Source organism: Serinus canaria, chromosome 13, assembly GCF_022539315.1.
Source record: "Serinus canaria isolate serCan28SL12 chromosome 13, serCan2020, whole genome shotgun sequence".
Taxonomy (NCBI): Eukaryota; Metazoa; Chordata; class Aves; order Passeriformes; family Fringillidae; genus Serinus; species Serinus canaria.
Window position 1 is genome coordinate 11,319,305 of NC_066327.1, and position 13,439 is coordinate 11,332,743.

General features: G+C 48.0%; 2 protein-coding genes across 3 annotated transcripts in view; one reads left to right on the forward strand and one right to left on the reverse strand.

Moving 5' to 3' along the window:
• Positions 1-579: 579 nt before the first annotated feature.
• On the forward strand, positions 580-8,840 carry LOC103817479 (leukotriene C4 synthase). The gene is made up of 5 exons (XM_009091649.4): positions 580-825; positions 4,856-4,955; positions 6,705-6,775; positions 7,430-7,511; positions 7,767-8,840. Exons 1-5 carry the CDS (start codon positions 768-770, stop codon positions 7,912-7,914), a joined length of 459 nt encoding a protein of 152 aa, XP_009089897.1. The 5' UTR covers positions 580-767; the 3' UTR covers positions 7,915-8,840.
• Positions 8,613-13,439, reverse strand: part of MGAT4B (alpha-1,3-mannosyl-glycoprotein 4-beta-N-acetylglucosaminyltransferase B) — a 50,728-nt gene continuing 45,901 nt past the window's right edge. For both annotated transcript variants that reach the window (XM_050979702.1, XM_009091435.4), the window contains 6 exons: positions 12,772-12,879; positions 11,651-11,844; positions 11,209-11,287; positions 10,668-10,755; positions 9,694-9,806; positions 8,613-9,619 (listed from right to left, as the gene is read on the reverse strand). In XM_050979702.1, coding sequence (XP_050835659.1) covers positions 9,596-9,619; positions 9,694-9,806; positions 10,668-10,755; positions 11,209-11,287; positions 11,651-11,844; positions 12,772-12,879 — 606 coding nt within the window. In that variant the 3' untranslated portion in view covers positions 8,613-9,595. The remainder of the gene's footprint in view (positions 9,620-9,693; positions 9,807-10,667; positions 10,756-11,208; positions 11,288-11,650; positions 11,845-12,771; positions 12,880-13,439) is intronic.

Sequence of the window (13,439 nt, forward strand, 5' to 3'; positions counted from 1 at the left end):
TACAATTATAACTCTGATGTCAGTGTAACATTTCTCAGGGTCTATGTTTCTACATCCTCTGCTGCTTTCAGAACTGAGAACTTTTATTTTGTATGTTAGCCAGGGAAAGGTTTGCATTGCTTAAAAACTTCAGAAAACTGCTAAGGGTGAGTGAGTGCTAGAAAAGAATTGTGCTCCTCTTTGGTAAACTGAAGAGTAGTAATTAGTAGGATAAAGTATCTGAATGTTCTGTTAAATCACAGAATCTGGTAACAGAATTAAGTTATTCCAGCTGGAGTGTATCAAATCTTTCATGTGGTCAACTCCACTACTTGAAATAAGAGCAGAAGGTCAAGTCATTAATTTGCAAAGGCTTGTTAATAATTTTTACAACCTTGCACATAATTGAGATGCTTCAGAGCTCATTAAAACTAGCAACAAAAGGGCTGGAAAGAATTCCATCATCTTTCCATTGCCAGCAACATATAATTCAATAATGGCATAAAATCTGTAAATGTCATTAGAAGAATTTCACAGTTTGCTCATGTGAAATTCTTCCCGGCTCTATTGTTCAGCAAAAGGCACTTGGCTGAATGGAAGAGACATTTTCTGGTGGGTGGCTGCTTTGGAAAACCACGTGGCATGGAGAGAGTTAAGGTGAGTGAAGGTGTGGTGGAGGAAATGCCTGTGCTCAGAGGCAACTCTGTGGAAGTGGGTGGTGGTGGGAGAGAGTGTTGGGACAGCTGTACTCAGCACATCAGGCTGGGGTTTGCCCCACAGTCAGCAGCATGAGAGATCAAATAGACCTGCTGGCCACAGTCACAGTTCTGGGGGTCCTGGAGCAAGGTAAATGTCCTTTGTACAATGCCAGTATTCAGCTAATTACGTTAAACTTTGTGGGATGTGGTTCCTGTGTTTTTCTTGGAGCATCTGTGGAGTGCAAGTCACTGTTTTCCAACATGGTAAAATGATTCAAATTTTTGGCTGTTAATGGCAGAAGTGTCATGCCTGAGGGTGGTCATTATTTAACAGGGACTAAAATGGTCCTCAAAGCCAGCAAGTAAAACTTTTAGACTTAAAGTAATTTCAACGTGGTGTTATTAAAGTAAACTAGTTTGTGATTGAATTTTAGCAGGTAATTTGTAACTTGCAGTGGCTGGAGGTAGCCAAAATAAAGCAGGTTAATAAATGTGCTGCTAAGGAGGTCAGTGTACAGAGAGACCTGGTGTGGATATAGGAAAGAGCCTCGTGCACATGGGTGTTTCTGGTGACCAATATCCACGTTCACATGTCACAGAGCAGATGACAAGATGGACTGAGAGCACAGTAATTTGGAAACTAATGCAAATTCTGGTCAGAAATAGACACAGAGCTCTTCAAAGGAACTCTGACTTCTAATTTAAATAGATGCGTTGTGTTTAGACCATTTAGAAGGAGCAGCATTGTTGACAAGCTCTGTTTATTTGTGGGTCATTTTGGCAAAGTTTCTCCCCCTTGAGCTTCAGGACAGTCACTCCCCTGCCTGGGATGGGGACAGTGCCTCCATCTTATTAAAATCTTCACCATTCTATAAGGAAAGGTTTGTGGGGTTTATTATTACTGTATTAATTCACCATACAGCTATCACACCTCTGCTTACAAATGGATGTGAATCCCTGAGCAGCATCATGTGCTTTTAGCTGTCAGATGATAAATCTCTTAATGTAAGCATTATTAAAAACAAAATATGCCACTTTAAAAATAGAGCTCAAGACTTCTGAATTTTTAGTAATTTCCACTCAATTTACAGAGACAACTACAAACAGAAGAAACTTTTGTGCTATTAATTTTTTTGTTATTAAACTAAGTGGGGGTGGAGCGAGTGTTTAGTGTGCAAAGACAAGACATGAAGAAAACTTGAAATTGAGTTACAGAGATGCTGCTGAGCCCTTTTCCTTTAGGAAACCCTCAGTAGCAAATCCCTAGATAGCAGTTTTGTGTCAAATATTTTTGTTTAATGGGAATTTCAAGTACTTTTTAAAGGTTGCAGCATTAAGCATTTTACTTTGATGGCATACAAGCCACGTGTGAAGCCAGCAGATAAATAGCTGGCATTGGCACCCTCCTATCTGTTCAATCACATGAAGTATCCTGGTTTTATGATCTCTGTATGGGAAGCCAAGGAGCAATTGCAAAATACTGTGTGTATCCTTTCCATCTAGTCCTGTGAAATCTGCATGCCCATGTCACTGAGGTTCAGAGCTGTGCAGTGGCTTTCTCTGCATGTTTTGAAAGGACATTCTGTAGGTGAGTTAGAGGTCTGGGATTCACTCTGAGCAGGGGAGCACTGAAATACAGACATGGGCTATCCCTACAGACACTCCTCCATCACATCCTGGTGCAGGAGATGTAATTTAATGGCTGACCTTGGTACAGGGTTGGTTGATTTTTATGTTTCCTTTTGAATTTTCTGGGAGCCTGCAGTTTCTGTGTTCTTTCAAGTAACTTTCCCCTTTTTAATTTAGTCATTCTCAGTTTAGTGAAACCCTGAGTTTAGCACTCTGTAGATGTGTGCCCCAGCCTTGCGGTGAACATTGTACCACAGAGCAAAATTATTCTACTCCAGTTTTTTCCCCCACTCCCTTATTTTACAGCTTCAAAGGAAAGAAAACTTATGCAATGTCATGGCCAGGCCCCAGAGGGCTTGTTTGCCAGGTTCACTCAAATGTGGCAGATAGCAACTGTGATATGATTTGACAAGTTTGTGGACATAATCAAATAGAGAATGAAGAATATTTCCACTGAGGAGCAAAGTTCAGTGAGAACTGAGCCCCTAAGCCACATGGGAATCCACACAGGTGATTAACCTCGAGACATGAATCACAAAAAACAATGCTTTGAAAGGTTCTGCCGAGTAGATGGAACTCTTTTTCTCTAACTGTGCTGAGGAGGCTCGTGCAGTGTGGATTCCCACACCTCATTCTGGGAAGTGCTTTTGTGGACTGGTTCTTTATCCTCAGTTCTTCACCCTTACACCAGGTTTGGGGAACAGCCAGCTGTTCTCCAAAAGGCTCCTGCTCCTCTTGGGTGGCTGTTTTGTATGTCACCCACCCCTAAGTGTCAAGGATCTGTGTAGGATTTGTCTGAATATTAGGCCCTGTGTAGAAGCAAGATGCTAAGTGTAGAGCTGATGGAGAGGTTTGATGTGAAATGACTCTTACCTCACCCATCAGTCACAAGAATCCTACCTTAGGAAAGATGCAGATGGCACAAAGCAGGATGAAGAGCATTGCTCAGTGCAGTTGGGCTAATGCCACAAGCCAGATCTGTTCATGATGCTGGAACTTCAGCTCAGCCCATTTCTGGAGAGGAGTCTGGGATGAAATCCTGAGAGCATCAGGGAGGAGGAGAGATAACAGGATGGGTCATGGTTTCATCTTATTCCCAGAGCTCTCCAGCAGCTGCTGAATTCCAGTTGTGTGTTACACCTTTCTGGATTCACAGAGGGAACATTGTATCCTGTCCTGCTGGACCTCTGCAGAAGGGTGAATCCCTCACCCACGATCAACCTGCTACAAATGAGTCAAAGAGGGAAAAACAAGAACGTTCCCCCCCTGCTTTGCTCTGCCAGCTCCTCTTGTTTAGGGCGGGGTCTCTGTGGAAGGTACTAGAACATGCTTAATTGTTCTTGCATGTGTTCTGAAAGGAATGACTCTGTTTCTGTTAGTAAAACCTTGTGATACACAAGTCACATTGCATCTGATTATTGACATTTCTAATTCCCTTCTACATGTGTTCTAATGCTTTTCTGCAGACACATGTCTTGTCTTTAATCTTGCAACATCTGTCCCTACTTCCCCTTCTCTATCCTGCTGTTCTGCTTTCATCTTTCTAACAATAGGACAGTCCCCAAAGCAGGCCTTGAACCCTGGCTCCTTGTCTCTCTGGAATGCTCTGGATGTGTTGCTATGTGAGGACTTTGCTCACTCAAGTGTCTCAGTGACACCACCACAGCCACCAAAGTAATTGTTTTTATAATTTAGTTTTCTCCTGTATGAAAATAGGAGTTTTCAATAAAGGCAGCAGTGTAGTAGTGCACCCAAATAAAACAAAGCATCAGCAATTGCCTGTGGGAGTAAGAGCTTTCAATAAATAGTGAAACATTCCAAATCTTCGTGTTAGCAAGTTTTCATTGTTTTGAAGTGAATTTCCGTGTCCTTTACAAATGTACAAAGGACTGATGTAGCAGACACTGAATCAGTGCCTTGGCTCAAATGTGGCACAGGCTGATAGCAGGCACGGGCAGCACCTGAGCTCCTTGACAGCCTTGGGGCTGTCCTGCAGGAGTGAAGGGCAAGAAATAGTCACCCTCTTCCCCATTTCCTTTTATTGCCATGATTAAGAGCATCTCTAATTGACTGTCCCAGTGCTTGACAGTTTGGATGCTGCTCTGTGACATGGGCCATACTTTGCACCCACTGGGAATAGCAGAAAGTGTTGCACATCATTCCCACCAAACTGGCTGAGGGTGCACAAGTACTCTAAACACAAAGTGCAAGATTAAGAGGTAATTCTGTGACTCAGTGTGGACTTGGTAAGGTTTTATTGTGTTTTAAGGTTTTATCTGACAGGGAGCAGCACTGAGGGCTCTGCTGGGTGTGAGATGTTACAAAGTGTCACCCAGCACTGGCACTCAGCTGGGATAACCAAACCTGAATTTAAAGCATGAGAGTGAAATAAATGGCACATTTATTACAGGTCACGTGTGGCAGCCCAGGACTGTGGACCTAGATCATATCAGCTCTTTCATTCTAACCACTTGCTAGATTCCAAGCCAGATAACACTTGGCTAAACAAACACTGCTGGTCTGTTACCATTCCTGTGTTCTGTTTTCAGCCTATTTTGCAATGCAGGTGATCTGTGCCCGTCGGAAGTTCAAGGTTTCCCCTCCAGAAACAACAGGTCACCCTGAGTTTGAGCGGACCTTCAGAGCTCAGTAAGATTTTGATTTTTTTGTGGTGACTTTGTCTAGATAAGACTTGAGTCAACTGTCACTGTTGGGAGAGATTGGTCTCCCTCAATCACCTTTCCACTTACTGCTACTGTTATTATTTTTTTTTTAATGCTTTGTGTGCAAAGGTCTGCATTTTGATTTGGAGCACTTTGGCTGGGGTGTTTCTGTCCATCCATGATAATTCTCCTTCTGGCATTGTGAGGCAGCCAAATTACAAATTAGTGGCCGTATGGAGGAGGTGCAGAGCATTCACAATTAGAATCATTAAATTTAATATTACCATTGGCTCCAAATGGTGAGAGCAGCCAAAGCTTTATTAATAACCTGATATTTTCTTGTAATGTTTTGCTGTTGAATTGAAGCAAAGGGCCTTGCTGGCAGAACCAGCTACAAGGGCATTTTAATTTTTTCCCTTTCAGAAGCCATTGTACTGTGAGAATCAGCACTCGTGGGCCCCTGCTGAGGGCTGTTTCTTTTTGCTCTGTTCCTATGGAGAGAGCAATGCTGGAGCTAAACTGGAAATGTTCACAGATCCCTCCAGCTTCCAGCTAGCACCAGATTCCATCTTTCATCTCAGTCATTCTGTTTTGTGAGCGTTTGAAAGGAATTGGCTGGAGCTGGTGTGAAGGGTAATTCCAGCCCGGCACTAAATCCCGAACAAAGCAGCTGAGTTCCCTTGCCAGCACACAGGAAACGTTTGTGGAGTGACAAAAACACCAGCTCCAGTCCTTCTGTGGGACCATGGAAGGCCAGCCTGCCTGGAGACATCAGCTTCTGCAAGCTGGGGAGCTGCTGATGTGGCTTTTAATTAAATACTTAACTATGAAATGTGTGTTAAGCAAGTCATGCCATGGGCTGTGGCTGGGAAGGTGACCTTGGGGAGCTTGGCCTTGAGATGTTGTTTCTCTGTGGGTTTTCTTCTCTTTTCCCTTTGGAAGAGTATACAAATGAATAATTTGATATATTGAAAACAAAATATATGGGAAAAAGTGGTATTGATGCATTACTCACTTGAAACCTGGCAGCCTCCCCTCACTGGGGCTCAAACTGCATTTACAGAATAAGGTTCTTCAGACTTTTTCCCGCTCCCAGTCTGGCTCCATTCTCCAAACGTTTGTATATTTTTGGCCAACATTAAGATTAAATTGCCTAGGGAATGGTAAAATGTGGGAGAAGCAAAACCAATGTCTTTAATAGCACAGCTCCTACTCTTGCAGAAAATCTGTATTTTTGTCACTAAAGGAAAAAGGAGGAAAACCTGGCTGTAAATCTGATCACCTCCTGCTGAATTTTATCTGAGAGAAGGCTCCTTCATGGTGTGTGGCTTGTGTGACTCCCAGATTTGGGCTGTGTTCCCCCGAGGGGAAGAGAAAGCTCCTTCAATACTGACAAGGCTCTCCCCCAGCAGCTGGGGGTGCAGCAGCTCTCTGGGATGGTTCTCTGTGTGGGATGGAGTCTGTGGAGGGTCCAGCAGAGACAAATCTCCATCTCAACCATGTGAATGCAGGAGAGGTGAATGCTGTGTGTTGTTTGGCTTTTTTCCCCTCTACAATACAGATATTGGGTGTTCTTGATCACAGACAAGGCTCCCTTCCCAGAGCACAGTGATGGTTCTCATCAGCTCTTTTAGTTTGCTCCAGTGTGAGTTTCCAATTCCCTTCTCCAGCCTTGGTTAGCCAGGCTCTGATGTACAAGGAGGCAGCTTTAACTCTCATCTCTGGTTCTCACCAGGGCAAACTGCTCAGAGTACTTCCCAATCTTCATTTCCCTCCTCTGGGTTGCTGGAATCTTCTTCCATCAAGGTAAGAGGGATGTGGGGGGGAACTCCAAACCAAACCATGTGAACAAACCAAAAAACCCCAGCCCCAATTTAATTCCCATTGTGACTCGGGCATTCTCCCTGTGCTTGTGAGGCTCTTGTTCATGGAAAGCAAATTTTCCCTTTAGCTGGATTGACCGAGAAGTGCCTCAGCTCCAGCTGGGAGCAGCTGAGCCCACTCCTGCCTGGAGGAGGAAGCGCTGGCAGCTCTTGCTCCTTTGCTGGAGCCTGGCTGTCCCCTCATGCTGCTTCTCCTGGACAAGGTCAGGCTGTCCCAGGGTGCCAGGATGGCAGCAGCTGAGGCAGAGCTATGTCAGAACAAGAAACCGTAACCCAAACATTTACTCCTCCACTGTCTATCCCTAACAAGTGAGCTCAGGGGATTTGGTTGCTGCAACCATTTATCTGTGAGGAGAAACCACGTAAGGGAGCATTGCCAACCCAAGTCCCAGGGCAACTCTGTGGGGCAGAGAAGTTCATCCCTCACAAAAAGGGAAGGCAGAAAACTCATTTAAACTCTCATTTAAAGTCAAATCACTCTGGTTTCTGGTCATACCCCATCTGCTGGGGGCACTGTGCTGGAATGCAGTGTCAGGGATGCTGAGCCCAGCAGAACTCAGCTCCCCTGTCCCCCCAGGTGTGACTGCAGTGTGTGGGCTGCTGTACCTCTACACCCGCCTCAGGTACTTCCAGGGCTACACCGGGGCTGCACAGGCACGGTAAGGACCTGACAGGACCTGACAGGACCATGGGCCCAAGCCAGCCCAGGGAGCCTGGCAGCAGGACCTGCCCCTGGAACAGGCTTCCTCCCTATGGGTGGGACTGCAGGCAGATTGGCACCACCTCCTCCTCCTGCCCCCATGTGCTCGTGGCTGTGTCACCTCTTCCCTGCCTGTCCCAAAGGGGGATGGGGACTCACAGCCAGAGTGCCCTGGCTGGGCTGGCAGTGCCTGATGGTGTTTTCTCCCACCCAGGTTGGGACCACTGTATGCCAGTGCCTGGCTGCTCTGGGTGCTGCTGGGGCTGGCACTGGCTGGGCTCCTGGCACACTTCCTGAGGCCCAGCTCCTCCACAGGGATGGCAGCACTGCTGTGGCCTCTCCAGCTCCACGGTACCTGGTGAGGGGGGCCACAGCTCCCCCAAAACCCACTGTTTGCCCCTGGCACAGGGGAGCCAGTCATGTGGCACCATCAAGAGAGAATATTTCCCTGGCTGCATTCCCTGCTGAAGGGAGATGTATGCTGGCACTCCTCTGCTCTTCAGAGATAATTTCCCTTCTAGAAAGCAAATGCTTTCCAGCCCCTGCCCCTGCTGAGGAGCTTCACTGCTGGGCTTTGTAGCACTGTCTGCTCTAAAATGCCTCTGGCTCTGCCTCATGGAGCACAGATTGACCCACATGCTGTCGTCTCTCCTCCTTACTGCTGTAATGATCTGTGTTGAAGAATCACACCATGGATACAAAAAAATAAATTCTTTTTCTCACTAGAAATTACCTGTGATTGTCAAAGGTGCTCAGAGACTGGTGTGAGAACATCTGAGTTGGGGACTGGGTTTCATAGGAAAAGCTGCTGTGATTAACTGAAAATGATGGGTAAGCTTGCCTAAAACCACATCCAAACATTGGGAGAAAAGCCTGACCCCTAGCCCAAGTACTAAAGTCCGTTTGGTATTGATTAAATGACCTTTACTTTACCCCAGCTTCACTTACTACCAACTCTGCAAAAAGACTTTGCCTTCCCTAGATTCCACCCTCCACTGTGAACTTGGGGTTCACAGGTGCCTAAAGCAGCCCTGCTGCAAGTGACTCTCACTACTGCACCAAAGGTTTAAATTTAGCTTTTATTACAGTGCACATTGTTTTATATATTTATATAGAGAGATGTACTTGAAAAATCAAATGTATCCAATAATAAAAAATACAGAACAATAAAGTAGTATAATGCATTCCAGTGTATAGCTGAAAGGACATTGGGATTTACACTAATCCCTACTATTTTTGAACTGGGCTACCTCTGCTTTTTTTTTTTTTTCCGTCCCCAAAAAACCCACATCAATCAATAACTGAATTAGTTATTTAAAAGACAGTTTCTGCACTCAATCTCAAGGCATGAAGACACTGGAGACTTCACCGTGAGTTAAGGGGCTGTGTTCAATGCTGGCAGGCACAGTGTGGCGTATTTTATTTTTTTGTTTTCCCTGCCATAATCATAGCTCCAACCCCTTTGGATTCCTTCCTCCTCTGCTGAAGGAGGGTCAGTCTTTGCCCTCGCTTAATCCTCAGCTGTGGCCAGGACTGCTGCCTGGGAGAGGGCAAGGCAGACCTCGGGCCCTGCTGCCTCCATCCCAGCGCGCCGGTGGGGTCAGCTGGCAGGACTGGGTGTGACCTGCTCTGTCCCCAAACACAGCCAAAGATCTGAGCCTGTCTGGGGCTGAAGGTGCTTATTGTCCCCACGCCGGCTAAAGCTCATCCCGACCCCAAACTGTCCCGTGTCCGTGTGTCCCGAGCAGCAGCAGCACCCCGAGGGGCCGAGGGAGTGGAGCAAAGCCGCCCCTCTGCACAGGGGGTTGGGTTCTGCTTTCTGCTCCTCTTCAGGAGAAGTCGATGTCCGACCTGGCCCCGCAGCCCCGCTGGGGATGGCGCAGCAGCAGCAGCAGCTTGGCCGCGGTCTGCGGGCGAGTGCCGGCCCCGGCAGCCGGCCCTACGCTGTCCTGGTCCGGGCAAGGCGCCGCGGGGAGCAGGGAGCGGGAGGGAGGGAGCAGGACCAGGGATCCATGAGGGTGTCCCTTCTGCCTCGTGCCTGTTTCACTCTGCTTTTTTGATAAAAATCTGAAAGAAGAGCGGGATGGGATCAGAGCGGTGAGCAGGGCAGGGATGGGAGGTGCTGAGGGAGCTTGGTTTACCTCGCTCAGGATGATCCACACCGGGGAGTCGGTCTGGATGGACAGCCTGATGGCCTCCAGCGGCCCGAAGGACGGGTCCACCTCACCCTCTGCAACGCCCTTGGAGAATGAGCCTGGTGGAGAGAGCACGTGGCTGACACAGGGATGATACTCTGGCATTGCCCCTCCACTTCCCCTCTCCCCCAGGGCTCCAGAACAGTCCCTGTCTGCAGCTCCCCAGCACCAAACAGGCTAAAAACCAGCAGTGTGGATGGCAATACAGTGCAAAATGACACACTTGGGAGAACACAAATCAGGTAAACAAAACAAAATGTATTGGGAGTATCTGGTGACATATCACTGCTGTGCAAAAGGGGACAGAGTGGCCTGACATGCTTTTTGTATTTGATTATTCTTTTTTTGAAAATGCAGCTGGGAGAAACCAGCCAGTATGCAGAAGAATGAGAAAATGGCAAAACACTGCATGTGTCAGGAAATCTTTCTTTTATTTGTCTACTTAAAAAAAAAAAGAAATCTTATTAGGGACACCAGGACTGTACCACACACTTGCAGGTCTCTGGAGGCTGCAGTTGCTTGTTCTTGTCCAAGGGCAGGGCAAGCACTAAAACAAGCTCAGGTGGCAAGAGACAAAGTCTGACCTGCAAGTGGTGTGAGTACAGAGATGGCAAAACTGTCCATGGTAGAGGTTTTTAACCCCAGGGTAAGCAAACAAATTATCAGCATCATTTGGTCCCAGCTCTGAGCAGGACTGGCAGAAATGCAGGACTGAAAATTATCTGAGGACAACCTGGTCTGAGAGAGAGGGCAGTGGAGGAGAGGAGACAATGATAAATCCTGTTCCAACCTGGCTCCTGGCAAGCAGAAATTACTCTCTGCCAAGCAAACTGCTCTAAGGCTCTTGACTGACATGCAGGTGAGGACATGGCTGTGTTATCAAAGCCAGCAGGCACTTTCCCACCCCACACCCCCTGTACCTATCTGGACGTAGCCATCCGCTGTCCTGCGGTATTTGACGACTGTGCCTCTTCCCTCCTGCAAGGCTTCCTTATCTGACTGTAGACTCTGCAGAAGGAGAGGAATTTTTTGCAGGACCAGAGGCAAGAGTCACCCAAAAGCCCCAAGGAAAAGCAGCAACCCCAGAGCTGTCCTTGCCAGCAAACCCTGGCATCTCATCCCATACCTGGCACTCAGAGACACATGCCCAAAAAAAGAGCAGTTGCAGTCCTCACGCTGCTGTTTTCCACTGCGCCATTCTGGCTTCATCCCCTCCTCTGCAGCCATCCCACCCACTGGAGCATCCCCAGGCAGGGATGGCTCACACAGCTGTGCTCAGGAAAGCACCCTGTTCCCGAGGTGCCATCACACCAGGCATGACCCTCTGGCTGCCTGCCAGCACCTGTAAGAGGCACTCAAATCTTGTAAAGATTTTCTTGATGACTTTAAGCAGTTCCCTCCTCTCAAACCTCTTTTTGCTTCCCACTCCACCCTCACCTCAAATCTCAATCAAACACTTACGTCAAACGGCAGAACCTCCACGGTCGTGTTGAAGAGTTTGTCTTCTGGGTGCTCGATGTTCCCGCTGCGGAAGAAGAACCTGTGACAGAGACCAAACCCACAGAAAGGCACACTGAGCGAGGGGGCACACGATGGCTTTCACCCCACCTGAATCATCAAACAGCTCAACCTAACAGGCACCTTCCCAAAGAGCCCACAGCACAAGACTTTCTGTGCCAGATCAGCTAAACCACGGACTGCTCACAAAGGGCTCTGGCAAAGGTGACCCCACTGAGAAAGGGTCAAATTATCCTTCCCCTGGAAGAGCACTGTTCCCTCCTCCTGGGCAGCCAAGCAGGAGACAGGCAAGAAATTTGATTTAAATTGCCAGAAGAGCGAAAGTCAAGTGTCTCCACATGGTCTGGGCTGCCCCCACGCCCCCGCTGACCCCTCGAGCACTGGCCTTTCAATACGGAGTGGTTTGAAGAATCTGAATCGGATGAAGTCCCCGGCAGTGGGAGTGAAGGCCCAGAAGAAGTCCTCCCGCAGGTAAGCCTTCTCCAGGGTGAAGTGCTGGTAGGTTTTCAGGCTGGTGCTCACCTCAGCAGGAGGGTTGACGTGCTCTTTCCGCAGTGCGTGTTTTCCAAAGTCCTTGTCCTTGGAGGGCACAAAGTAAAAGGGCAGAGAAGGGTCATGAGCTGCTCTGGCTCGTGAGGAACCAGGGCCCCAGCTACAAGGCACTGCAAATTAAAATTTTGTGATTTGCAGGGCACAGAAAGATGAGAGATGGAAGTAATTTTGGCAAGGCACCAGGCAGGGGAATGTGTGACTGGATTCCAAGACACTGCTTCAGGAGTGGCAGCTCAGAAAAACACCCCTGCTCTGTGCTCTGATCCCCACCAAGGAGCCTTTCAATGTCCAAATGTCCCTGAACGCCTGTCCATGCCCCAGGAGCTCTGGAAACAGTCTTTACACTGGAGGAGAAAGCAGCTGGGAGGCTGACAATAGCATAAAATGACTGGATTACATGGCCTGACAGCACTGCACTGTGATACAAACTGGATTATACCATCCATTTCCCCGGGGATCACACAGACAGCACAGCCCAGGGATGTCTGTCCATGGATTCTGCACTTGTAGTTGTAGGAAGCTGCATTTTGTTCATGTTAGAACACACCTCAACAATTCCAGCTCTTTAACACTGAGTTTTAATTTGCCTATGACCAAATCCCAGGAACATGAAGTGGAGTGGGAAGGAAACCAGACCAACCCAGGAGTCATTGCTCCAAGGTTTTTCAGTAGATTCTTCAAAGTCACTTGCCTGGACCATGCCTGGCACTCAGGATGGGTGGCCAGGACTGGTACCAAGGCTTATAATCTTGCAGTGACTCTTGGTGCATGTCACTGCCATTCAGAGAAACAGGAGCTACCTGAGCTCACTGTAATTCAGAATAAAACACAACCACTTCACAGAAATCCAGCTGCCACCAGCTGCTGTCACTGATTTCCCCACCCAAAAGCAGCCAGTTCCTGGGTGTCTGCAGGCCAGGCCACCTGTAGCTCGGACAGAGAGCTGGTACCCACCTTCAGCTTCTGTATCTTCCCAGCCAAGGAGGAGTGGGTTCCCACGTGCTGGAAGAGCGAGGGCTTGAAGCGGATCCTCAGGTTTGCCTTCTGCCTGTCGCAGTGTTTCTGAAATGAGACAGCCCCACAGTGCCCCAGGCTCCAACCTCTGCAGGCCACTGTGGCCCACAAGAGCGATGGACAAGGGCACAAGGAGTGACAGACAAGTCCTCCATCTCTATGCCCTTCTGTGGTATTTAGGCTCTAAGCTGGCAAGAGGGCTTTTCACCACACTTTGGAGAAACCTGTGACTCTCAGCCCCTCAACCCCCAGGCTCTGCTGGGCAGGGTCCAGGTTTAAATGCCAAATTTCTCCTTGCCCAGCACAGCTAAGAATGCTGAGCAAATCCCCTCTGTGCTGTCAGGGAGGAACAGCCAGAGAACTGAGTTTCCTTTGCACCTTGGCTTATTGGGAAAGCTTTTTTCCTACAACTCAGAGCTTGGAATCCCTGATGTCTGAAGGTACAACAATCCTGGGATGACTCAGAGCCAGGTGAACAGGTACCAAGTGTGGGCTCTCTCTGGATGGGCAGTTGCCAGTTTGCTGGCAGGAGTTGTGAGCAGATGCACAGCACGTGCCATCATCAGAGCTGCTGGGCTGTTTCACGCCTATCCACCACATAAATAAAC